We start from the raw sequence: 26407 nt of genomic DNA on the forward strand, positions 1-26407 counted from the left end.
AACAACTACTTTCCGTGCTGCAACTACTTCCGGCTGCTCAGAGTTGTGACTTCTCTTCACACGCTTCACTTTGGGTAGACTCTTCATTGCTTCAGAGTTGGCCTCAATGAATCGTTCGTAATGAGCCGTAGCATTTTCCCTCGCCTCAGATGCTCACTTCTCCTCTTCCTTTCGTTTCTCCTCCTCCAACATCTGGAAGCGGTTCACCACCTCTACTGTGTATTGGGTCTGTAGATCTGGTTGAGAGGAAAACTTCCAGTCCACGTTTTCCTTGGGGCCTGTAGATTTAGGCTGCCTCAGGCTAAACATCACTCGCATCGTTACCACTCGGTGATCCGAGCTCACGGTCTCAAAAGTGCTGTACGCTTCAGCGTCCATGACACTTGCCCTCTGAAGAATCATTGAGGGGGTAAAGGGATATGGGGAGAAGGCAGGCACGGGTTACTGATTGTGGATGATCAGCCATGATCACAATGAATGGCGGTGCTGGCTCGAAGGGCCAAATGGCCTCCTCCTGCACTTATTTTTCTATGTTTCTATACTGCAAATCTGAAATAAAAACAGAAAACACTGCACTGTGCAAAGAGAAACAGGGTTCGTATTTCAGGCTCAAAACATTTCAACGAAATCTTGCTATTGAAGGCGTGCAACGTAGGTTTACTAGGTTAATTCCCGGAATGGCGGGACTATCATATGTTGAAAGACTGGAGCGACTAGGCTTGTATACACTGGAATTTAGAAGGATGAGAGGAGATCTTATCGAAACGTATAAGATTATTAAGGGGTTGGACACGTTAGAGGCAGGAAACATGTTCCCAATGTTGGGGAGTCCAGAACAAGGGGCCACAGTTTAAGAATAAGGGGTAGGCCATTTAGAACTGAGATGAGGAAAAACTTTTTAGACAAAAGACAATAGGTGCAGGAGTAGGCCATTCAGCCCTTCGAGCCAGCACCGCCATTCAATGTGATCATGGCTGATCATTCTCATTCAGTACCCCGTTCCTGCTTTCTCCCCATACCCCCTGACTCCGCTATCCTTAAGAGCTCTATCTAGCTCTCTCTTGAATGTATTCAGAGAATTGGCCTCCACTGCCCTCTGAGGCAGAGAATTCCACAGATTCACAACTCTGACTAAAAAAGTTTTTCCTCATATCATATCATCATATCATATATATACAGCGCGGAAACAGGCCTTTTCGGCCCACCAAGTCCGCGCCGCCCAGCGATCCCCGCACATTAACACTATCCTACACACACTAGGGACAATTTAAAAAAAAACATTTACCCAGTCAAATTAACCTGCATACCCATACGTCTCTGTTCTAAATGGCCTACCCTTTATTCTTAAACTGTGGCCCCTGGTTCTGGACTCCCCCAACATTGGGAACATGTTTCCTGCCTCTAACGTGTCCAACCCCTTAATAATCTTATACGTTTCGATAAGATCCCCTCTCATCCTTCTAAATTCCAGTGTATACAAACCTAGTCGCTCCAGTCTTTCAACATATGACAGTCCCGCCATTCCTGGAATTAACCTAGTAAACCTACGTTGCACACCCTCAATAGCAAGAATATCCTTCCTCAAATTTGGAGACCAAAACTGCACAGTACTCCAGGTGCGGTCTCACTAGGGCCCTGTACAACTGCTGAAGGACCTCTTTGCTCCTATACTCAACTCCTCTTGTTATGAAGGCCAACATTCCATTGGCTTTCTTCACTGCCTGCTGTACCTGCATGCTTCCTTTCAGTGACTGATGCACTAAGACACCCAGATCACGTTGTACGCCCCCTTTTCCTAACTTGACACCATTCAGATAATAATCTGCCTTCCTATTCTTACCACCAAAGTGGATAACCTCACACTTATCTACATTAAACTGCATCTGCCATGCATCCGCCCACTCACGCAACCTGTCCAAGTCACCCTGCAACCTCATAGCATCTTCCTCACAGTTCACACTGCCACCTAGCTTTGTATCATCTGCAAATTTGCTAATGGTACTTTTAATCCCTTCATCCAAGTCATCGATGTATATTGTAAATAGCTGCGGTCCCAACACCGAGCCTTGCGGTACCCCACTAGTCACTGCCTGCCATTCTGAAAGGGACCCATTTATCCCCACTCTTTGCTTTCTGTCTGTCAACCAACTTTCTATCCATGTCAGTACCCTACCTCCAATACCATGTGCTCTAAACCACTAAATACTGATTGAGAATGATCAGCCATGATCACATTGAATGGCGGTGCTAGCTCGAAGGGCCGAATGGCCTCCTCCTGCACCTATTGTCTATTGACTTGAAACTTTAACTCTGCTTCTCATTCCACAGATGGCCTGTTGAGTGTTTCCAGAATTTCCTGTTTTAATTCTGAACCATTACACCTTGTGTCAGTCAAGGAAAATATGAAGGAAGAATGCAAAATGGAAAAAAATCCAAATGGTAGCAGAATCAAAATTCCACGATGAATAGAAGAGCTGCACTGATGTTTTTCAAACCATTTTTAGCGTTTTGTTAAAAGACAGCACGGAAGAAATCTCAGGGTTGAGGTCCAAGAACCATTTTGCACTTAGCGCACTGACGTGGTTCTCACTCTGTCTTTCTCTGGTCTGGCCAAACAGGAAGAATCACACGTGAATGAGAAAACATGTCCTTTACCGTGCAAGGTTGTGGAAGGAGAGGTTCGCTGCTGGAGTCTGATGATGAACCCTCTTGCTGCACCTTTCGTTGTTTGAGTGTTGAAAGAGATGCACGAGTATTACCCAAAGACCTCTTTCTCGCACCAGCAGAATCAGCCCTCTGCTGAATTCCAGGGCTGCCATCACTGGGGATTTTTCCTGCACTTGTTCGCGATGGAACGTCCTTAGACAGCTTGGAGGCTTTTCCGGCCCGTGAACTGGATGCTTTTTTCGCCGTCTTTCTCTCATGCTCTGACTGCAAAACACTTGTTTTAATTAGATTAATCAATCACAAGAAAATGGAGACATGAACTTATGACTTCAGGCATAAACAATAATAAATTAATATTTTCCCTCGATTCCTGCAGAGTTCCATTTCCTGTTTTTCCCAACAATTTGCAGCAGCCAAACAATTGTATTTTTTTTTCACGTAGTTATCCACACTTGTTTTTACTGTAGTTATCCACACTTGTTTTTGTGTGACAGATTGGGATGAGCTAGGTGTTGCTCAATGAAACCCCAGTCAACATTGTACTATTAATACTTTTAATAGAACAGTTTGGTCATCCCAGTTTGGTCATCCCTGTAAAGCGTCTTTGAGTGTTTGAAAAGCGCTATATAAATGTAATGCATTATTATTATTATTATTATCTCTTCAGCGATGGCCACTTATCTTTATAAGTAGACACCAAAGAAAGGAATTAAGAAAAGTAGTGCAACAGGGGAGATTGCTGCTCTATGCTTCTATAATCTTGGATGTCATATTTAGTTTCTTCTCCTGTGTACTCTCCTCTCCAGTGGGTAGAATTAACCAGGCCCAATGGGTGTAAGACACAATGTGCTTGAGTAACTCAGCACATCAGGCAGCATCTCTGGAGAATATGGGTAGGTGATGTCACCTATTAATGTTCTCCAGAGATGCTGTGTGACCATGTTCCTCTTCTCTCTGAAGCCGTTCTGATTGTAAAGTGGCTTCGGGTCGATAGCAGCCCTAATCCGGTTGTGAATCAAGCGGTCGTAGACCTTGGCCAAGCCACATGTCAGGCTGATGCCACGATAGTTGTCAGTCTTGTTCAGGTTCCCAGATTTGGGGACGGGGATGATGTTGTATTGTAACCATTGTGTTGGCTTGTCATTCGTCATTAGCACTGTGTTGCAGAACCTGAGCATGATGTCGTCGAGCTCACAGTTTTTCAACACCTCTGGAGGGATGTTATCAGGGCCTGGACTCTTCCCTTGCTTCAGCGAAGTCTTCACTTTTCACCGCTCCTCCAAGGTAAAGGGGCCGTCGTGAATGTGTACATCCATGAGGACAGTCTCAATCTCCTCATCTTCCTCAGTGACAGTTGGAAGTGATCCAAGTAGGTTCTTGAAGTGGGTGAACCACGTGTTGATTCGATCCTCTGGGGAGTTCCCATTGACTTGACCTGACTTGGCCTTCCTCCTGCTACTGATCTCGTTCACAATCCGCCATGCCTCGCTATACCGCTTACCATCGTTGACAGCCTCTACTCCCTCTATCATTCTCGCAACCTCCTTCTTCTTCAGTTTGTCGTACACCTCAAAGAGTTGGGATTTGCCTGCCTTCAGGTCCTCCTTGAGCTGCTCATTCCTGCTCCAAGTGTAGGCCTCTTGGCATTCAACAACTACTTTCCGTGCTGCAACTACTTCCGGCTGCTCAGAGTTGTGACTTCTCTTCACACGCTTCACTTTGGGTAGACTCTTCATTGCTTCAGAGTTGGCCTCAATGAATCGTTCGTAATGAGCCGTAGCATTTTCCCTCGCCTCAGATGCTCACTTCTCCTCTTCCTTTCGTTTCTCCTCCTCCAACATCTGGAAGCGGTTCACCACCTCTACTGTGTATTGGGTCTGTAGATCTGGTTGAGAGGAAAACTTCCAGTCCACGTTTTCCTTGGGGCCTGTAGATTTAGGCTGCCTCAGGCTAAACATCACTCGCATCGTTACCACTCGGTGATCCGAGCTCACGGTCTCAAAAGTGCTGTACGCTTCAGCGTCCATGACACTTGCCCTCTGAAGAATCATTGAGGGGGTAAAGGGATATGGGGAGAAGGCAGGCACGGGTTACTGATTGTGGATGATCAGCCATGATCACAATGAATGGCGGTGCTGGCTCGAAGGGCCAAATGGCCTCCTCCTGCACTTATTTTTCTATGTTTCTATACTGCAAATCTGAAATAAAAACAGAAAACACTGCACTGTGCAAAGAGAAACAGGGTTCGTATTTCAGGCTCAAAACATTTCAACGAAATCTTGCTATTGAAGGCGTGCAACGTAGGTTTACTAGGTTAATTCCCGGAATGGCGGGACTATCATATGTTGAAAGACTGGAGCGACTAGGCTTGTATACACTGGAATTTAGAAGGATGAGGAGATCTTATCGAAACGTATAAGATTATTAAGGGGTTGGACACGTTAGAGGCAGGAAACATGTTCCCAATGTTGGGGAGTCCAGAACAAGGGGCCACAGTTTAAGAATAAGGGGTAGGCCATTTAGAACTGAGATGAGGAAAAACTTTTTAGACAAAAGACAATAGGTGCAGGAGTAGGCCATTCAGCCCTTCGAGCCAGCACCGCCATTCAATGTGATCATGGCTGATCATTCTCATTCAGTACCCCGTTCCTGCTTTCTCCCCATACCCCCTGACTCCGCTATCCTTAAGAGCTCTATCTAGCTCTCTCTTGAATGTATTCAGAGAATTGGCCTCCACTGCCCTCTGAGGCAGAGAATTCCACAGATTCACAACTCTGACTAAAAAAGTTTTTCCTCATATCATATCATCATATCATATATATACAGCGCGGAAACAGGCCTTTTCGGCCCACCAAGTCCGCGCCGCCCAGCGATCCCCGCACATTAACACTATCCTGCACACACTAGGGACAATTTAAAAAAAAACATTTACCCAGTCAAATTAACCTACATACCCATACGTCTCTGTTCTAAATGGCCTACCCCTTATTCTTAAACTGTGGCCCCTGGTTCTGGACTCCCCCAACATTGGGAACATGTTTCCTGCCTCTAACGTGTCCAACCCCTTAATAATCTTATACGTTTCGATAAGATCCCCTCTCATCCTTCTAAATTCCAGTGTATACAAACCTAGTCGCTCCAGTCTTTCAACATATGACAGTCCCGCCATTCCTGGAATTAACCTAGTAAACCTACGTTGCACACCCTCAATAGCAAGAATATCCTTCCTCAAATTTGGAGACCAAAACTGCACAGTACTCCAGGTGCGGTCTCACTAGGGCCCTGTACAACTGCTGAAGGACCTCTTTGCTCCTATACTCAACTCCTCTTGTTATGAAGGCCAACATTCCATTGGCTTTCTTCACTGCCTGCTGTACCTGCATGCTTCCTTTCAGTGACTGATGCACTAAGACACCCAGATCACGTTGTACGCCCCCTTTTCCTAACTTGACACCATTCAGATAATAATCTGCCTTCCTATTCTTACCACCAAAGTGGATAACCTCACACTTATCTACATTAAACTGCATCTGCCATGCATCCGCCCACTCACGCAACCTGTCCAAGTCACCCTGCAACCTCATAGCATCTTCCTCACAGTTCACACTGCCACCTAGCTTTGTATCATCTGCAAATTTGCTAATGGTACTTTTAATCCCTTCATCCAAGTCATCGATGTATATTGTAAATAGCTGCGGTCCCAACACCGAGCCTTGCGGTACCCCACTAGTCACTGCCTGCCATTCTGAAAGGGACCCATTTATCCCCACTCTTTGCTTTCTGTCTGTCAACCAACTTTCTATCCATGTCAGTACCCTACCTCCAATACCATGTGCTCTAAACCACTAAATACTGATTGAGAATGATCAGCCATGATCACATTGAATGGCGGTGCTAGCTCGAAGGGCCGAATGGCCTCCTCCTGCACCTATTGTCTATTGACTTGAAACTTTAACTCTGCTTCTCATTCCACAGATGGCCTGTTGAGTGTTTCCAGAATTTCCTGTTTTAATTCTGAACCATTACACCTTGTGTCAGTCAAGGAAAATATGAAGAAAGAATGCAAAATGGAAAAAAATCCAAATGGTAGCAGAATCAAAATTCCACGATGAATAGAAGAGCTGCACTGATGTTTTTCAAACCATTTTTAGCGTTTTGTTAAAGGACAGCACGGAAGAAATCTCAGGGTTGAGGTCCAAGAACCATTTTGCACTTAGCGCACTGACGTGGTTCTCACTCTGTCTTTCTCTGGTCTGGCCAAACAGGAAGAATCACACGTGAATGAGAAAACATGTCCTTTACCGTGCAAGGTTGTGGAAGGAGAGGTTCGCTGCTGGAGTCTGATGATGAACCCTCTTGCTGCACCTTTCGTTGTTTGAGTGTTGAAAGAGATGCACGAGTATTACCCAAAGACCTCTTTCTCGCACCAGCAGAATCAGCCCTCTGCTGAATTCCAGGGCTGCCATCACTGGGGATTTTTCCTGCACTTGTTCGCGATGGAACGTCCTTAGACAGCTTGGAGGCTTTTCCGGCCCGTGAACTGGATGCTTTTTTCGCCGTCTTTCTCTCATGCTCTGACTGCAAAACACTTGTTTTAATTAGATTAATCAATCACAAGAAAATGGAGACATGAACTTATGACTTCAGGCATAAACAATAATAAATTAATATTTTCCCTCGATTCCTGCAGAGTTCCATTTCCTGTTTTTCCCAACAATTTGCAGCAGCCAAACAATTGTATTTTTTTTTCACGTAGTTATCCACACTTGTTTTTACTGTAGTTATCCACACTTGTTTTTGTGTGACAGATTGGGATGAGCTAGGTGTTGCTCAATGAAACCCCAGTCAACATTGTACTATTAATACTTTTAATAGAACAGTTTGGTCATCCCAGTTTGGTCATCCCTGTAAAGCGTCTTTGAGTGTTTGAAAAGCGCTATATAAATGTAATGCATTATTATTATTATTATTATCTCTTCAGCGATGGCCACTTATCTTTATAAGTAGACACCAAAGAAAGGAATTAAGAAAAGTAGTGCAACAGGGGAGATTGCTGCTCTATGCTTCTATAATCTTGGATGTCATATTTAGTTTCTTCTCCTGTGTACTCTCCTCTCCAGTGGGTAGAATTAACCAGGCCCAATGGGTGTAAGACACAATGTGCTTGAGTAACTCAGCACATCAGGCAGCATCTCTGGAGAATATGGGTAGGTGATGTCACCTATTAATGTTCTCCAGAGATGCTGTGTGACCATGTTCCTCTTCTCTCTGAAGCCGTTCTGATTGTAAAGTGGCTTCGGGTCGATAGCAGCCCTAATCCGGTTGTGAATCAAGCGGTCGTAGACCTTGGCCAAGCCACATGTCAGGCTGATGCCACGATAGTTGTCAGTCTTGTTCAGGTTCCCAGATTTGGGGACGGGGATGATGTTGTATTGTAACCATTGTGTTGGCTTGTCATTCGTCATTAGCACTGTGTTGCAGAACCTGAGCATGATGTCGTCGAGCTCACAGTTTTTCAACACCTCTGGAGGGATGTTATCAGGGCCTGGACTCTTCCCTTGCTTCAGCGAGGTCTTCACTTTTCACCGCTCCTCCAAGGTAAAGGGGCCGTCGTGAATGTGTACATCCATGAGGACAGTCTCAATCTCCTCATCTTCCTCAGTGACAGTTGGAAGTGATCCAAGTAGGTTCTTGAAGTGGGTGAACCACGTGTTGATTCGATCCTCTGGGGAGTTCCCATTGACTTGACCTGACTTGGCCTTCCTCCTGCTACTGATCTCGTTCACAATCCGCCATGCCTCGCTATACCGCTTACCATCGTTGACAGCCTCTACTCCCTCTATCATTCTCGCAACCTCCTTCTTCTTCAGTTTGTCGTACACCTCAAAGAGTTGGGATTTGCCTGCCTTCAGGTCCTCCTTGAGCTGCTCATTCCTGCTCCAAGTGTAGGCCTCTTGGCATTCAACAACTACTTTCCGTGCTGCAACTACTTCCGGCTGCTCAGAGTTGTGACTTCTCTTCACACGCTTCACTTTGGGTAGACTCTTCATTGCTTCAGAGTTGGCCTCAATGAATCGTTCGTAATGAGCCGTAGCATTTTCCCTCGCCTCAGATGCTCACTTCTCCTCTTCCTTTCGTTTCTCCTCCTCCAACATCTGGAAGCGGTTCACCACCTCTACTGTGTATTGGGTCTGTAGATCTGGTTGAGAGGAAAACTTCCAGTCCACGTTTTCCTTGGGGCCTGTAGATTTAGGCTGCCTCAGGCTAAACATCACTCGCATCGTTACCACTCGGTGATCCGAGCTCACGGTCTCAAAAGTGCTGTACGCTTCAGCGTCCATGACACTTGCCCTCTGAAGAATCATTGAGGGGGTAAAGGGATATGGGGAGAAGGCAGGCACGGGTTATTGATTGTGGATGATCAGCCATGATCACAATGAATGGCGGTGCTGGCTCGAAGGGCCAAATGGCCTCCTCCTGCACTTATTTTTCTATGTTTCTATACTGCAAATCTGAAATAAAAACAGAAAACACTGCACTGTGCAAAGAGAAACAGGGTTCGTATTTCAGGCTCAAAACATTTCAACGAAATCTTGCTATTGAAGGCGTGCAACGTAGGTTTACTAGGTTAATTCCCGGAATGGCGGGACTATCATATGTTGAAAGACTGGAGCGACTAGGCTTGTATACACTGGAATTTAGAAGGATGAGAGGAGATCTTATCGAAACGTATAAGATTATTAAGGGGTTGGACACGTTAGAGGCAGGAAACATGTTCCCAATGTTGGGGAGTCCAGAACAAGGGGCCACAGTTTAAGAAAAAGGGGTAGGCCATTTAGGACTGAGATGAGGAAAAACCTTTTAGACAAAAGACAATAGGTGCAGGAGTAGGCCATTCGGCCCTTCGAGCCAGCACCGCCATTCAATGTGATCATGGCTGATCATTCTCATTCAGTACCCCGTTCCTGCTTTCTCCCCATACCCCCTGACTCCGCTATCCTTAAGAGCTCTATCTAGCTCTCTCTTGAATGTATTCAGAGAATTGGCCTCCACTGCCCTCTGAGGCAGAGAATTCCACAGATTCACAACTCTCTGACTAAAAAAGTTTTTCCTCATATCATATCATCATATCATATATATACAGCGTGGAAACAGGCCTTTTCGGCCCACCAAGTCCGCGCCGCCCAGCGATCCCCGCACATTAACACTATCCTACACACACTAGGGACAATTTAAAAAAAAACATTTACCCAGTCAAATTAACCTACATACCCGTACGTCTCTGTTCTAAATGGCCTACCCCTTATTCTTAAACTGTGGCCCCTGGTTCTGGACTCCCCCAACATTGGGAACATGTTTCCTGCCTCTAACGTGTCCAACCCCTTAATAATCTTATACGTTTCGATATGATCCCCTCTCATCCTTCTAAATTCCAGTGTGTGCAAGCCTAGTCGCTCCAGTCTTTCAACATATGACAGTCCCGCCATTCCTGGAATTAACCTAGTAAACCTACGTTGCACACCCTCAATAGCAAGAATATCCTTCCTCAAATTTGGAGACCAAAACTGCACACAGTACTCCAGGTGCGGTCTCACTAGGGCCCTGTACAACTGCTGAAGGACCTCTGCTCCTATACTCAACTCCTCTTGTTATGAAGGCCAACATTCCATTGGCTTTCTTCACTGCCTGCTGTACCTGCATGCTTCCTTTCAGTGACTGATGCACTAAGACACCCAGATCACGTTGTACGTCCCCTTTTCCTAACTTGACACCATTCAGATAATAATCTGCCTTCCTATTCTTACCACCAAAGTGGATAACCTCACACTTATCTACATTAAACTGCATCTGCCATGCATCCGCCCACTCACGCAACCTGTCCAAGTCACCCTGCAACCTCATAGCATCTTCCTCACAGTTCACACTGCCACCTAGCTTTGTATCATCTGCAAATTTGCTAATGGTACTTTTAATCCCTTCATCCAAGTCATCGATGTATATTGTAAATAGCTGCGGTCCCAACACCGAGCCTTGCGGTACCCCACTAGTCACTGCCTGCCATTCTGAAAGGGACCCATTTATCCCCACTCTTTGCTTTCTGTCTGTCAACCAACTTTCTATCCATGTCAGTACCCTACCTCCAATACCATGTGCTCTAAACCACTAAATACTGATTGAGAATGATCAGCCATGATCACATTGAATGGCGGTGCTAGCTCGAAGGGCCGAATGGCCTCCTCTTGCACCTATTGTCTATTGACTTGAAACTTTAACTCTGCTTCTCATTCCACAGATGGCCTGTTGAGTGTTTCCAGAATTTCCTGTTTTAATTCTGAACCATTACACCTTGTGTCAGTCAAGGAAAATATGAAGAAAGAATGCAAAATGGAAAAAAATCCAAATGGTAGCAGTGTAGTGAGTCCAGACGAGTGGTATTATCCAAATACTTTATTGGTATAAAACCCGTGACAAACGCAACAGACTTCTTTCTGGACGAACACTAACTTCACTCACTAATCTAATCTCTAACTAACGTTTGGCGCCAAGCATTTAAATACCTCGCGCTCCCTCACCCCGTGACCGTAACCCAATCCGAGGGTTCTATTACCTGGCCAATCCCTATGTCCCTACATGACCCCCCCCAGAACCCTCGAAACCATACCTCACGGGCGGCCGAACCTCCCGCCCAGAACGTGTACGGAGGGGGGAAACCGATACCCCCAGCGTGACAGGAGGCGGGGTGGACGCCGCCGCTGGAGGCGATGGGGGGTCCACTGGAGCGGAGAGTGTAGGTGACGGGGGGCACTTGATGAACGACGGCAGCCCGGGACCAACCATAGGCGGCGGAGGCCCAAGAGGTGGTAAACTGGGCGCCGCTGACGGGACCAGTCGAGCCGCCACAGGCCGGCCCCGGCGCGGCGGCTGAGCCACCAACACGGGGAGGTCCTGGTCCAAATGGGCCGGCTTGAGACGGGACACTGAAACAAGCTCCTGACGATTTCCTACCTGCAAGGTGAAGGTTACAGTCCCCCTTTTGAGCACCTGGAACGGGCCCTGGTAAACCGGCTGGAGAGGGGGGCGGTGGCAATCTTTCCGAAGAAACACGAAATCACAGCTCCGCAATTCCGAAGGAACGTGAACTGCTGTGCTTCCGTGACTGGAGGTCGGGACTGGAGCCAGAGAACCCACCCGTTCCCGGAGGGAGCCCAAGACTGACGTGACGGATGGCGGCAAGGCGGGAGTGGAAGGGAGAATGTCGCCCGGCACCCGCAGGGGCGAACCGTAGACGAGCTCGGCCGAAGATGTGCCCAGCTCAGCCCGCGGGGCCGTACGAATGCCGAGGAGGACCCAAGGCAGCTGGTCAGCCCAATCGTAGCCAGTCAGGCGAGCACAGAGGGACGCCTTCAGCTGTCGATGGAAACGCTCAACCATCCCGTTGGCTTGGGGATGATAGGCGGTGGTCTGCTGTAATCGAGCACCATACAGCTGCGCCAGCGCGGCCCAGAGGGATGAGGTGAACTGGGCTCCCCGATCTGTAGTGATAATAGCCGGGACCCCGAAACGAGCCACCCAATGCAACGCCAGGGCACGTGCACAGGAGGCCGCCGAGGTGTCCGACAACGGGAGCGCCTCCGGCCAACGAGTGAACTGATCAACCACCGTCAGTAGATGAGTGTAACCCCTAGAATAGGGCAATGGACCCACCAAATCCACATGGATGTGGAAAAAACGGGCGGGGGGAACCTCGAATCTCTGGTATGGGGGCTGGACATGACGATGGACTTTGGAGGTCTGGCACGGAATACAGGCGCGTGCCCAGGCTGCCACCTGCTTTCGCAGGCCATGCCAGACAAACCGGTCAGCCACCATGGCTGAAGTCGCCCTGATGGACGGATGTGCCAGGCCATGAATGGCCTCAAAAACCTTACGCCGCAGAGCGGCAGGCACCACCGGGCGAGGGCGTGGGAGAGTAACGTCGCACCACAACTTGGTACCTGTGGGGCCACACGCCACCTGCTCTAAACGCAGTCCCGAGGTTGTGGAGGCGTACACCGCGGCAGTCCCTTCCAGGCGCTGAGCCTCCGCTAGCTCCTGGAAATCCACTTGTTTACCAACCACGGCTACGGAGGGAATGGCCGGCCGGGACAGGGCATCAGCAACGGCATTCAGCCTACCCGCAATATGACGGACATCGGTCGTAAACTCCGAAATGAGGGTTAGGTGCCGCTGCTGGCGAGCCGACCACGGATCAGAAACCTTAGCAAAAGCGAATGTCAAAGGTTTGTGATCCGTGTAGGCCACGAAAGAACGGCCTTCTAAAAAATAACGGAAGTGGCGGACTGCTAAATAAAGGGCCAGGAGCTCCCTATCGAACGCACTGTACTTGAGCTCCGCTCGAGAGAGCTGCCTGCTGAAAAACGCCAGAGGCTGCCAATTACCGTCGACCTGCTGCTCCAAAACTCCACCCACCGCCACGTCTGAGGCATCCACCGTCAGAGCTGTGGGGGCGGAGGAGTGCGGGTGCACCAGCATGGTGGCGTTGGCGAGGGCCTGTTTAACCGCAACAAAAGCCGTCTCCGCAGCTACGGACCATACCAACTCCGCGGGGTTACCCGCGAGACATTGAAAAAGGGGGCGCATAACCCGAGCTGCTGCAGGCACGAACCGATGATAGAAATTGACCATGCCCACGAATTCCTGCAAGCCCTTGATGGTAGTCGGGCGGGGGAAAGAGCGGACCGCGTCCACCTTAGCTGGTAAAGGAGTGGCACCGGCCGGAGTAACCCGGTGACCCAAAAAATCCACCGTGGACAGGCCGAATTGGCATTTGTCCGGATGGAGAATCAGGCCATGGTCTTGCAGCCTCTGGAACACCGTGCGGAGGTGGACCAAGTGCTCCTGGACCGAACGGCTGGCAATCAAAATATCGTCAAGATAAATAAAGACAAACGACAACCCTCGACCCACCCGGTCCATCAGACGCTGGAATGCCTGAGCTGCATTTTTAAGGCCGAAAGGCATCCGCAACCACTCAAACAGTCCGAACGGAGTAATGGTCGCTGTTTTTGGAATGTCCGGCGGGTGGACCGGGATCTGATGGTATCCCCGCACCAAATCAATTTTTGAAAATATTGTCGCCCCCTCCAGGCTAGCTGAAAAGTCCTGGATGTGTGGAATCGGATAGCGGTCCGGCCGTGTTGCCGCGTTGAGTCGACGGAAGTCACCACATGGTCTCCACCCCCCAGACGCTTTGGAAACCATGTGCAAGGGGGAGGCCCACGGACTACTCGAAGGCCGAATAATTCCCAACCTCTCCAAGTTTAGGAACTCCTCTCGCGCCCTGGCCAGCTTGTCAGGTGGGAGGCGCCGTGCCCGGGCAAAAACCGGCGGCCCTTCGGTTGGGATGAAATGGACGACCCCGTGCTTCTCCGAAGGTGAATCAAAACGCTGGACGAGGAGCTGCGGGAAGTCGGCCAGGACCGCATCGAACTGACCGGGAGCCGTGGTAATGGACTGGATAACTAGGCTGGGTGAGGCGGCACTTGTAGAAGCCTCTGGCCCAGTACCCCGAGGCCGTACATCAGCCGAGGGTTGTAGGTCCCTCCCTCGGACGTCTGCGACCAAGGAAAACGCCCATAGGAAATCTGCACCCAATATGGCCTGGCCCACATCCGCAACGATGAATTCCCAACGGTAAGTCCTGGACTCGAAGGACAGGGACATAGTCCTTTTACCGTATGTACGGATGGTGCTACCATTCACTGCAATTAGGGGCGGGCCTTTTTCCCCCACTCGAACTTCACAGTCATAGGGGGGCACAATACTTACGACCGCTCCCGTGTCCACTAGGAAGACGATCCCGGTTCTCTGATCTGTGGTGTAGAGGCGGTAGTTACGGCCAACCGAGACTGCCTCTACAGTCGATCGGCCCAGGCGTTTCCCGGAAACGAACACGGGGATCTACAGCTTCGGGCCTCGCCGCCCCACCGCCGATGGAAAGAGCACCAGCCACGCCTCTCCGGCTCTGTTGGTCGAGCCCGCTGCCAATGAACAGGCGCCGCCGCCCTCTCTTGGCGGGCCGACTGCGAAATAGCGGCCGATGCGTCGCTCTCCCTGGCGCACCCCCGACTGCCGCTGGGCCTCGAGACCCGGTTAACGGAGCCGTCTCGGGTGTTGCGCTCCCTAACGAGCGTGTCGGCCTTCTTGGCAAACGCTACCGGATCTTCAAAAGAGACGTCCGCCAACACCAACCTGACGTCCATAGGTAGCTTCTCCTGAAAGGCCGCTTCGAATATCATGCATGGCTGATGGTCGCCCGCCAAAGCCAGCATCTCGGACTTCAACTCCGACGGCAGCCGCTGCCCCAGGTCTGGCAAATGGAGGAGCTTCAGAGCCCGCTGGCTCTGGGCCCAGCCGAAGGTCCGCAGCAGGAGCTTCTTGAGCCCCACGTACTGGTCCGTTTGGGGTGGACTGGTCAGGTATCGGCTGACCCGCGCAGCCACCTCCGCCTGCAGACAGCTCACCAGGTGGTGGTACTTCTCCTGATCTTCCTCCACCTTTTTAAGATGGAACTGTGATTCTACCTGCACAAACCACAGGTGCGGCTGATGGGCCCAGAACGGCGGTAGATGAATTTCGCCCGCGCTCGCTCCCGCCTGCGACATGCTGCTGCTTTCTTCCTACGTTCGAGGTCACCAATGTAGTGAGTCCAGACGAGTGGTATTATCCAAATACTTTATTGGTATAAAACCCGCGACAAACGCAACAGACTTCTTTCTGGACGAACACTAACTTCACTCACTAATCTAATCTCTAACTAACGTTTGGCGCCAAGCATTTAAATACCTCGCGCTCCCTCACCCCGTGACCGTAACCCAATCCGAGGGTTCTATTACCTGGCCAATCCCTATGTCCCTACAGCAGAATCAAAATTCCACGATGAATAGAAGAGCTGCACTGATGTTTTTCAAACCATTTTTAGCGTTTTGTTAAAGGACAGCACGGAAGAAATCTCAGGGTTGAGGTCCAAGAACCATTTTGCACTTAGCGCACTGACGTGGTTCTCACTCTGTCTTTCTCTGGTCTGGCCAAACAGGAAGAATCACACGTGAATGAGAAAACATGTCCTTTACCGTGCAAGGTTGTGGAAGGAGAGGTTCGCTGCTGGAGTCTGATGATGAACCCTCTTGCTGCACCTTTCGTTGTTTGAGTGTTGAAAGAGATGCACGAGTATTACCCAAAGACCTCTTTCTCGCACCAGCAGAATCAGCCCTCTGCTGAATTCCAGGGCTGCCATCACTGGGGATTTTTCCTGCACTTGTTCGCGATGGAACGTCCTTAGACAGCTTGGAGGCTTTTCCGGCCCGTGAACTGGATGCTTTTTTCACCGTCTTTCTCTCATGCTCCGACTGCAAAACACTTGTTTTAATTAGATTAATCAATCACAAGAAAATGGAGACATGAACTTATGACTTCAGGCATAAACAATAATAAATTAATATTTTCCCTCGATTCCTGCAGAGTTCCATTTCCTGTTTTTCCCAACAATTTGCAGCAGCCAAACAATTGTATTTTTTTTTCACGTAGTTATCCACACTTGTTTTTACTGTAGTTATCCACACTTGTTTTTGTGTGAGATTGGGATGAGCCAGGTGTTGCTCAATGAAACCCCAGTCAACATTGTAATACTTTTAATAGAACAGTTTGGTCATCCCAGTTTGGTCATCCCTGTAAAGCGTCTTTGAGTGTTTGAAAAGCGTTATATAAATGTAATGCATTATTATTATTATTATTATCTCTTCAGCGATGGCCACTTATCTTTATAAGTAGACACCAAAGAAAGGAATTAAGAAAAGTAGTGCAACAGGGGAGATTGCTGCTCTATGCTTCTATAATCTTGGATGTCATATTTAGTTTCTTCTCCTGTGTACTCTCCTCTCCAGTGGGTAGAATTAACCAGGCCCAATGGGTGTAAGACACAATGTGCTTGAGTAACTCAGCACATCAGGCAGCATCTTTGGAGAATATGGGTAGGTGATGTCACCTATTAATGTTCTCCAGAGATGCTGTGTGACCATGTTCCTCTTCTCTCTGAAGCCGTTCTGATTGTAACGTGGCTTCGGGTCGATAGCAGCCCTAATCCGGTTGTGAATCAAGCGGTCGTAGACCTTGGCCAAGCCACATGTCAGGCTGATGCCACGATAGTTGTCAGTCTTGTTCAGGTTCCCAGATTTGGGGACGGGGATGATGTTGTATTGTAACCATTGTGTTGGCTTGTCATTCGTCATTAGCACTGTGTTGCAGAACCTGAGCATGATGTCGTCGAGCTCACAGTTTTTCAACACCTCTGGAGGGATGTTATCAGGGCCTGGACTCTTCCCTTGCTTCAGCGAGGTCTTCACTTTTCACCGCTCCTCCAAGGTAAAGGGGCCGTCGTGAATGTGTACATCCATGAGGACAGTCTCAATCTCCTCATCTTCCTCAGTGACAGTTGGAAGTGATCCAAGTAGGTTCTTGAAGTGGGTGAACCACGTGTTGATTCGATCCTCTGGGGAGTTCCCATTGACTTGACCTGACTTGGCCTTCCTCCTGCTACTGATCTCGTTCACAATCCGCCATGCCTCGCTATACCGCTTACCATCGTTGACAGCCTCTACTCCCTCTATCATTCTCGCAACCTCCTTCTTCTTCAGTTTGTCGTACACCTCAAAGAGTTGGGATTTGCCTGCCTTCACGTCCTCCTTGAGCAGCCCATTCCTGCTCCAAGTGTAGGCCTCTTGGCATTCAACAACCGTGCTGCAACTGCTTTCCGGCTGCTCAGAGTTGTGACTTCTCTTCACACGCTTCACTTTGGGTAGACTCTTCATTGCTTCAGAGTTGGCCTCAATGAATCGTTCGTAATGAGCATTTTCCCTTGCCTCAGATGCTCACTTCTCTTCTTCCGCCTCCTTCTCGTTTCTCCTCCTCCAACATCTGGAAGTGGTACATGGCGTTCAACGGCGGCGACCATGAGCCTCTTACGACCAGTGGCGGTGCACCTCTCAAGAAAGCGGAGGACTTCAAGTACCTGGGAGCGAGGATGCAGAGCTTCCGAGCTCTTGAATGACATCAAGGTCTGGAAAGCGTTCGCATGGAAAGCCCTCAACAACATGAGGAAAATCTGGACATCTCGGATGTCTAAGGGTCTCAAACTGAGATTCTTGCATGCAACTGTTGAGACAATATTATTGTACGGGTGTGAGGCATGGACTCTCACTCGAGCACTGTCCAAGTCTCTCAATGGTGTCTACACCCGAATGCTCAGACGTTCAAAATGTCAGGTGGAGGGGCCACACCACCAACGCCCAGCTCTACGGGGAGATTCCACCTCTGGCCAAGAAGATCAGGTGGAGAAGGATGAGGCTCGCTGGTCATTGCCACTGCCGTCCAGAAACACCAGCAAACAAGGTTGTGCTGTGGGAACCCACCCATGGAAGACGGAACCCAGGACAAGACCATGCCGAAGACGTTGATGGAAGACGCATACGTAGAGACAAAAGAGGAGCTGGCCAGCTGTACGGAGGACAGAGATGTGTGGGGCGTCCATCACCGTGCCCGTCGCAAACCTGCGACACTGCGGCGCTAATGTTTTTGACGATTGTAATTAAAATTAATTAAAAAGAGATGCTGCCTGACCCGCTGAGTTACTCCAGCACATTGTATCTTTTTTTGCAGACCACATTCTGCAGTTCTTGGTATCCACATGGTCAATGATTTGCAGGATTGGCATTAGCAGGCCAAAACCAATGTGCCCGTGCCAGTTATTCTGGGTCTTATCCAAAAAGTCAGCCATAGAACAGAAACAGATTCTTCAGCCCGTTGTGTCAGTGCCCACCTATCTTTACTAACAGACCAGCACTTGGGCTGGAGCCTTGTCCCGATGGTTAAGTATTGCAAGAGTACCTGCCTCTGCAACCTCCTCAAGCAGGGCATTCCAGATTGCAAACATCCACTTGTTAAAAACATTCTTCCTCAGATGCCATCACCTTTAACCTATGCCCTCTGGTTTTAGATACTATTGCCACTGGGGAAAGTTTCTTACTACTTCCCAGATTAATTTTGCATGCCTCTATCTCGCCTCCCCTCAGCCTCCTTTTCCACAAGGAAAATATCCCAGGCAATATTAAGAACATAGAAGAGTGCAGCACAGGAACTGGCCCTTCACCCTTCTGGCGAATCTCCACTGCACTCTTTCTTGGTAGACAACCCCTTCCATGTAATCTTTGCACTAAAGTTACCTTCATTTCACAACCTTTTTGTATTCTTTAACACAGATGTAGTGGGGGAGGAGGTGGTGATGTTGGATGAGGCAGCATGCAGAAATCTTTCATGGAATTATATTTAATGGAAAAACAAACTTATGGCTACCAGAGAACAGATGTTGGTAATATAGTCAAATCATGTCAAGAACTATTCCACATGATTTTGCAGGAAGTACCTTTTTAGCAGGTTCCACAATACTCTCACTTGATCCCTCACTGCTGCCGTCTGTGTCCGTCCCTCTTTCCGTTTCTTCCACACCTTCAGATATGCGAACAAGGGCTCCAGGACTACAGATATACACAAAAATTGAATCAAGACGGTGAAGAGTATCAAATCTTCAAAACAACAGTCGATCTGATAGCAGGGTTTCTTGCAAACTGGTGCGTTGAGGAATAGAATATAAAAACAGGGATGTAGGGCACTGGTCAGATCGCATTTGGAGTATGGTACGCAGTTTTTGCCCTTAATCAGAGGAGAGATGTGCTGGTGTTGGAGAGGTTCCAGGGGTAGTTTACATGAATGGTCCCAGGAATGATTCGGTTAACGTATGATGAGCATTTGATGGCACTGGGCCTCTACTCACTTGAGTTTAGAAGGATGAAGGGAGGGAGACCTCATTGAAACTTACCAAATAGTGAAAGGCCTGGATAGAGTAGATGTGGAGAGGATGTTTCAACTGGTGGGAGAGTCTAGGACCAGAGGGCACAGCCTCAGAATAAAAGGACGTATCTTTAGAAAGGAGATGAGGGGGAATTTCTTTAGTCAGAGTGTGGTGAATCTGTGGAATTCATTGCCACAGATGGTTGTGGGGAACAAGATATTAAGCATTTTTAAAGTTGACAGATTTTTAAAATTGACAGATTCTTGATTAGTAAGGGTGTCAAAGTTTTTGGGGAGAAGGCAGGAGAACGGGGTTGAGAGGGAAAGATAGATCAGCATGATTGAATGGCAGTGTACACATGATGGGCCAAATGACCTAATTCTGCTCCTATGACATGAACTTATTGATTCATATTGATTACAGCGTTGTGAGTGTACGCACATCTCAAGGATTACAGTGGTTCAAGGCTGCAGCTCACCACCACTTTCTCAAGTGCAGTTAGGAATGGACAATTACATGCTGGCTCAGCCTGTGAACCCACTTTCCTTGAACAAATAAATTAGCTTTTTTTCCTCTTTGTTCACTTTCCTTTTCAACTATTGATATTTGTTGCAGAAACAGATTTTGCCATCTAGATTTTGGAAGCTGTCAATAATACCAAAAAGAAAATAGCAGAAAGCAAAAATGAACAAAATAACCTTTAAAAAGTGCTGAAAATAAACCAAGGTAACATTTCAGGTTAACAATAGGAATTTCAAGAATAAAAACAAATAGAAATGTTGAGATGAGTGGAATTTCTTCGAGGAGTTTTCTGGGCTCAGAAATGATACAAATTACTCACTCACACTTAGTTTAGAGATACAGCGCAGAAACAGGCCCTTCGGCCCACCGAGTCCGCGCCGACCAGTAATCCCCGAACACTAACCCTATCCTACACACACTAGAGACAATTTACACTTATACCAAGCCAATTAACCTACAAACCTGTACGTTTTTGGAGTGTGGGAGAAAACCGAAGATCTCGGAGAAAACCCACGTGGTTATGGGGAGAATGTACAGACTCCGTACAGACAGCACCCGTAGTCAGGATCGAACCCGGGTCTCCGGCGCTGCAAGCACTGTAAGGTAGCAACTCTACCGCTGTACCACCATGCCACCCTACTAGTAACTTACTAGTAACAGAATAATGGTTATTGACCTAAAATGTCACATTAACTTTTCTCTCCACTGACGCTGACTGACTTGCTGAGTATTTTGATTAATTTTTTACATTTTATTTCAGATTTCCAGCAAGTTTTTAATGTCAAAAGTTCCAAATGTTTTGTCAATAGGGATATAAAGGACAGGCACCATGAAGACAGGGTGTTTACATATGGTAAATGCAGGTTGAAACGAAAAGGATTGAGATTTTTTTTAATTGCTATGTCAAGATCGACTTCATCACTGAGATGATCAAAGGTTCAAATCAGGATCAGAATTCTGGAGATAATATTGAGGGTGAAAAGATTGTATGGTTATGTTGAGAAAAGGAAAAACATTCATTTATAAGAGGCATGAATTGTGAATCGATGTAGTGAAGCACATGGATTTTGAGCAAGCCAGCAAGACTTTGAAGAAAAGGCAATTATATGAATTAATGAATAAGTTTATTGGTCTTGGTGCTCCGCTCACAAATGACAACACAAACATACAGTTAACAATTAACAATAAAGCATAACCACATCAAAACAATAAGGATACAACATTACGGTCTAAACATGTGGGTGAAAATAAACCAGAGCAAAAAAGAGACTACAGACTTTGGTTATTGAGTAGAACTATCACTCGTGGAAAAAAGCTGTTTTGATGTCTGGCTGTGGCTGCTTTGACAGTCCGGTGTCGCCTTCCAGAGGGAAGTGCTTCGAAGAGTTTGTGGCCAGGGTGAGAGGGGTCAGAGATGATCTTGCCCGCTCGCTTCCTGGCCCTTGCAGTGTACAGTTCGTCAATGGGGGGGAAGGTTGCAGCCAACAACCTTCTCAGCTGTGCGAACAATCCGTTGCAGCCTCTGGATGTCGTGCTTGGTGGCTGAGCCAAACCAGACCATGATGGAGAAGATGAGGACGGACTCAATGATAGCAGTATAGAATTGGACCATCATTGCCTGCGGCAGATTGTGTTTCTTCAGTCGCCGCAAAGTATCTTTGCAAAGAACAGGATACCCATGGCAGAATACTGGACAAAGAGCTGATGAAGAATGAAAGGCAAGAGGCCAGAAAGGAGAACACAGAAATAGATGGACACAATAAGAGTGCATTTGTGGTTTACTGTCAGATACTGTTGAGGTACGCAAGAAGACACAACATAATAAAGATGAAAGTAGGGGTGATATAGGATGTGTTGAGCTTAAAGATCCATAAATGCAAAGCCAAAAAAACACTAAAGGTTGTAAACTATCTGGTTCTGGAATCTGTGGCCAGAGTCTCAGCCTTCTGAGTTGGGAGAAATGAAAGATCAGTCAGGATCTGCAGGCACCCTGGCAACACCAAGCAAAAAAAGGTTTCAAGGAGCCAATTTCAAGTAACGTTCATTCTTATATACTCATCTGAACAGTACATATTGGCAGGTTTCAAAATGGTTGTACCCTATCTGTGTTATTTATATCCTAGTTAAGCATCCGTACAAGCTCTTTAGCAAGTGTTAAGAAATCACAAACAGAAACAATGGTTGACTGTTCCTCTCACCTCCTGCCTGAACGCCATTTGCCATGCCCTTACTTTTGCCTTGGCCAAAATCAACCAACTCAGGAGAGATTAAAAAGGCTCAGCTAAATGCCTCAGTCTGATCTAAGAAAACTAAGTAAGTAACTGAAACATATCATGTCTATTTTTAAGTTTTAAATCTTTTATCTATGATGCATAGTGAGTAATTGGAACAGTGCTATAGTTGAACATTTTAAGTCTTCTCAGTCCTGTGGAGAGAAGTAAAGATCCATCTTTAATTTTACCCTTTTTTAGTCCTTCCTTTTTCACCCCGAGGTGCAGGCTGCTGAACAGGCTTCTTATGTCTATTACTTCGTGCAAGATATTCATCCTCCTTTTCATTTTTGTCATTCAGTTCCAAATCACCAGGAAACACTGCTGTGCTGTGCAATGGGTTATCTACAAACAAAAAGTCAAGACAAATAAGCAATTGGAAAACATTAGGAAACATCTTCTGTTAATTTAAAAAAAAAATGATAACCAAGTTCTTAAGGACCAATTATTTGAAGCACAGCTGAAATAGATGTGAGTAGATCTCAAGGTACAATTCTGCCCTGCTCTTCAGGCCATTAATCTGAGCTAATCAATGTCGTTAAAGCAGAGTGTCTACTTTGTGGGCACCTGTTACTGTTTCCTAAATTCCATCAGAACTTTTATAGTCCGCCATCTGACCAGATATCCATCCGCATGGTTCTGGCATCTGGATGATCAGGTGAAGTTTACCCTGATCCCTTTCCCATCAATGACCCTCCCTCGTTCCTGCACTCCCTTTCTGTTCACCAGGGACCACATTCTTTCCATCGCCAATGGCCCGATAATGCACTGGTTCCCATGCTTCTTTTAAAACTTATCCGGTGGACTGGAAAATTATTGTACTACAGGGTAACTTCTTACAAAAGGGAAGGAAAAGTACCTAGTAGTCCAGAAAATCTGCTTGTCAACCATATCAGTTCCAAGCATGCAGTTTTACTGTGCTCCACTATGGGGTGCCAGAAAGTCAAAGGCTGCTGCTGGGGTCAGTTATTCCCATCAATTCCATAACATCAGTTAAATAAATTATTTCAATACTGTAATCTCATTTAATAGTTCCAACTGATAGCAATACACCATTCAAGTTCCAGCTCAATGATTCTCAAGATCTTACCTAATCAAATCATTGTCTTGACAATTATACCTGCCAATGTATTTTGCCCATGCGAACAACAGAAATAATTTTCCAATCAATTGCAGGTTATTTAACTGTGATTTGAGTACCAATTTTCAGCTGGTTCAACTATGAACAACGTCACAGAGCCGACATTATGTTATACAAACAACCTTGACGAAGATCAGTTGAAAACAGAACTGAACATATATACTCATAAAACTAAGGTTGTATTCAACATCAACATATTCAACATATACAAATGGTGAGGACACATTTGGACTATTATGTTCAGTTTTGGTCACCCTGCTATAGGAAAGATGTTATTAAAATGAAAAGAGATTTAGGAGGATGTAGCCAAAACTTGAGAGCCAGAGCTATAGGGAGAGGTTGGGCAGGCTAGGACTTTACTCCTTGGATACAGGAGAATGAGAGTTAATCTTATAGAGGTATATCATGAGGTGAATAGGCAGGGGAGATGCACGGAGTATTTTACCTAGAGTATGGGATTCAAGATCCAGACAGAGGATTAAGGTGAGAGGGGAAAGATTTAATAGGAACCTGAAGGGCAACATTTTCACACATAGGGTTGTGGGTGTATGGAACGAGCTGCCAGAGGGAGTCGTTAAGGCAGGGACTTTAACAACATTTGAAAGACATTTGGACAGGTACATGGATAGGAAAGGTTTAGAGGGATATGGGCCAAACACAGGCAGGTGGGACTAGTATAGATGGGGAAGCTTAGTCAGCATGGGCAAATTGGGCCAAGGGCATGGTTCCATGCTGTATGACTCAATTACTATAATAGGATGTAAAGTAATTTCTGAAGTGTAATTTAATTAATTATTGCAACTATCCATTATCTCAGATCTTTACTTATATAGTAGACCAAGTGGACCCGTTGGGCCCATTCCTCGTAGAGGGGGAAGAGGCAAGGGGAGAGGGTGTCAGTGAGCGAGCCCTGGAACCAAAGCCTCTCTTGTATTGGTGTAGCACCCTCACTCCGCCACTCCACTCCTCTTATCCTCCCCTCCTCCCCTCACTGACCCACTCCATCTCCCCTACCCCACTTCCACCTCCCCAGCCCCCATTCCCCCAGCCTTGCCTCCACCCCCTTCCCCCAATCCCCTCCCCTCACCCCCACCTCCCTCCCCATCCCATTCCCCCAGCCCTGCCTCCACCCCCCTTCCCCTATTCTCCCCATCCCCTCCCTTCACCCCCACCTCCCTCCCCTCCCTCCACCCCCACTGCATGCACCCCACTCTCCCCACCCCAATCTTCCCTCCTCCCCACCCCCACTCTCCCCCACCCCCACTCTTCCCTCCTCCCCACACCACCCTTCCCTCCTCGCCAGCCCTACTCACCCCCCACCCCCACCCCAACTCTCTCTTTAAAATCTAAACTTTAAAAAATTTCTAACTTAAAAATATAAGACCAATTTAAATAAAACATGTTATAAACAGTCGCCAGGACAGTGGTGATTAAGGTGGTGCTAAAATTGTGGCGCTATGGTTTACCGTTTTGGCTGCAGGTGCAAATGTCCACAACCAAATTTCAAAATTTCAGACATATATATGCATACAAATATATATATATATATATATATATATATATATATATGATACTGGGACATAGAAACATGACATAGACACCCAAAAATTAATTGTTGCAAAAAACCAATGCAAACACATTTATTAACAAGTTTGACAACCGTCTGACTCTATCAAAAAGAAAGTAGATAGTTCCACAACCGCAAATAGTCTTTTCAGGTTATGTAAAATTTACCACAAGTGTTAACGTGTGTAACATGGTGTCGCAATGGCATTTGATTGCAAAGGTAGAACTTATTTTTTCTAATTCATTAAAGTGTAGTTATACATCCTATCCATGGATGAAATTGGACAGTAAACCTCTAACCTAATTATGGCTGTGTAATACTAGATTGATTAGAGGACACCATTACGTACATTATCCATTTCTGCATGCAGTACATCAAATAACCATTTAATATTCACTTTAGAGCAATGTTCTCCTTTCAACTGTTGGCTTTTTAAACAGTAATACGTTACAGTTTTAGGATAAGTTTGTTTGATGGCAATATCACATACGTAACGAGGACACCAAAATGTGGCATGCAATGGAGTGTGTAAAATTCAATTCATAATATGGAAGAATGAATTTATGGAATATAAAATGGAGTTGTCTACTGATTAACTTTCTTAATATTACAGTGAAGGAATGGCAAGAACTTACTATTGCTTGTCTTTGGATTGTCAATATCATACATAAACTGAATTTGGAGTTGCAGCTACCTCTTATTAAATCTGTAGTCCCTGGCAATAACTTGTGACCACTTGTTACTTGTAACTATCACACCTGTACTCTGCTATGCACAAAATGCATACAATCCTGAAATCTGCACAGTGGACTTTATTTTTAAAGAACACTGATATAACAACTTTTTGTTATAGCAAAACAATGTTTCCAGTCCCAAACATTTAGTTTTCTTTGTGTTTTGTTTTTGCAACGCTGATATATTAAAATGTCAATTCATGTCAAACAAAGTAATTTTCTTGGTCCCAAGGAGTTTGTTACGAGAGTCCACTGAACAACTGCTGAGGAATAAACATGAAATGTATTCAGTACAACATAGCAAAATGCTGCTAACAAGAAAATCATTCCCAAGTCCTGGTTCTCTGAAATGTGCAAGTTTATGACACACAGATTCAAGGCTGTCGCATAGAACACAATTCTTCAAGAGTCCACATCGAAGTTTCTAAAGTATCATGCAAAGAGTTTTGCTTAAACAAAATAGAAACAGCTGGAGTCCTGCAGCATTAGACAGAAAGTAAGAAATTTATTTCAACTTGAATGATCTCTTAACTTTCTAGTTGATCGAATTCTCTTCAGCACAGACTTCACAGAATTTCTTTCCAAGAAATCAAGCCTCCTCTT

The 26407-nt window shown here is 46.6% G+C and overlaps 1 protein-coding gene across 3 annotated transcripts in view; it reads right to left on the bottom strand.

Annotated features, from left to right (window-relative positions):
* Nucleotides 1–26407, bottom strand: part of cenpu (centromere protein U) — a 62047-nt gene that overhangs the window by 17802 nt on the left and 17838 nt on the right. For all 3 annotated transcript variants that reach the window (XM_078396676.1, XM_078396675.1, XM_078396673.1), the window contains 5 exons: nt 22554–22707; nt 19145–19256; nt 15801–16076; nt 6970–7245; nt 2656–2931 (listed from right to left, as the gene is read on the bottom strand). In XM_078396676.1, coding sequence (XP_078252802.1) covers nt 2656–2931; nt 6970–7245; nt 15801–16076; nt 19145–19256; nt 22554–22707 — 1094 coding nt within the window. The remainder of the gene's footprint in view (nt 1–2655; nt 2932–6969; nt 7246–15800; nt 16077–19144; nt 19257–22553; nt 22708–26407) is intronic.

This window comes from Rhinoraja longicauda, chromosome 3 (genome assembly GCF_053455715.1).
Source record: "Rhinoraja longicauda isolate Sanriku21f chromosome 3, sRhiLon1.1, whole genome shotgun sequence".
Taxonomy (NCBI): Eukaryota; Metazoa; Chordata; class Chondrichthyes; order Rajiformes; family Arhynchobatidae; genus Rhinoraja; species Rhinoraja longicauda.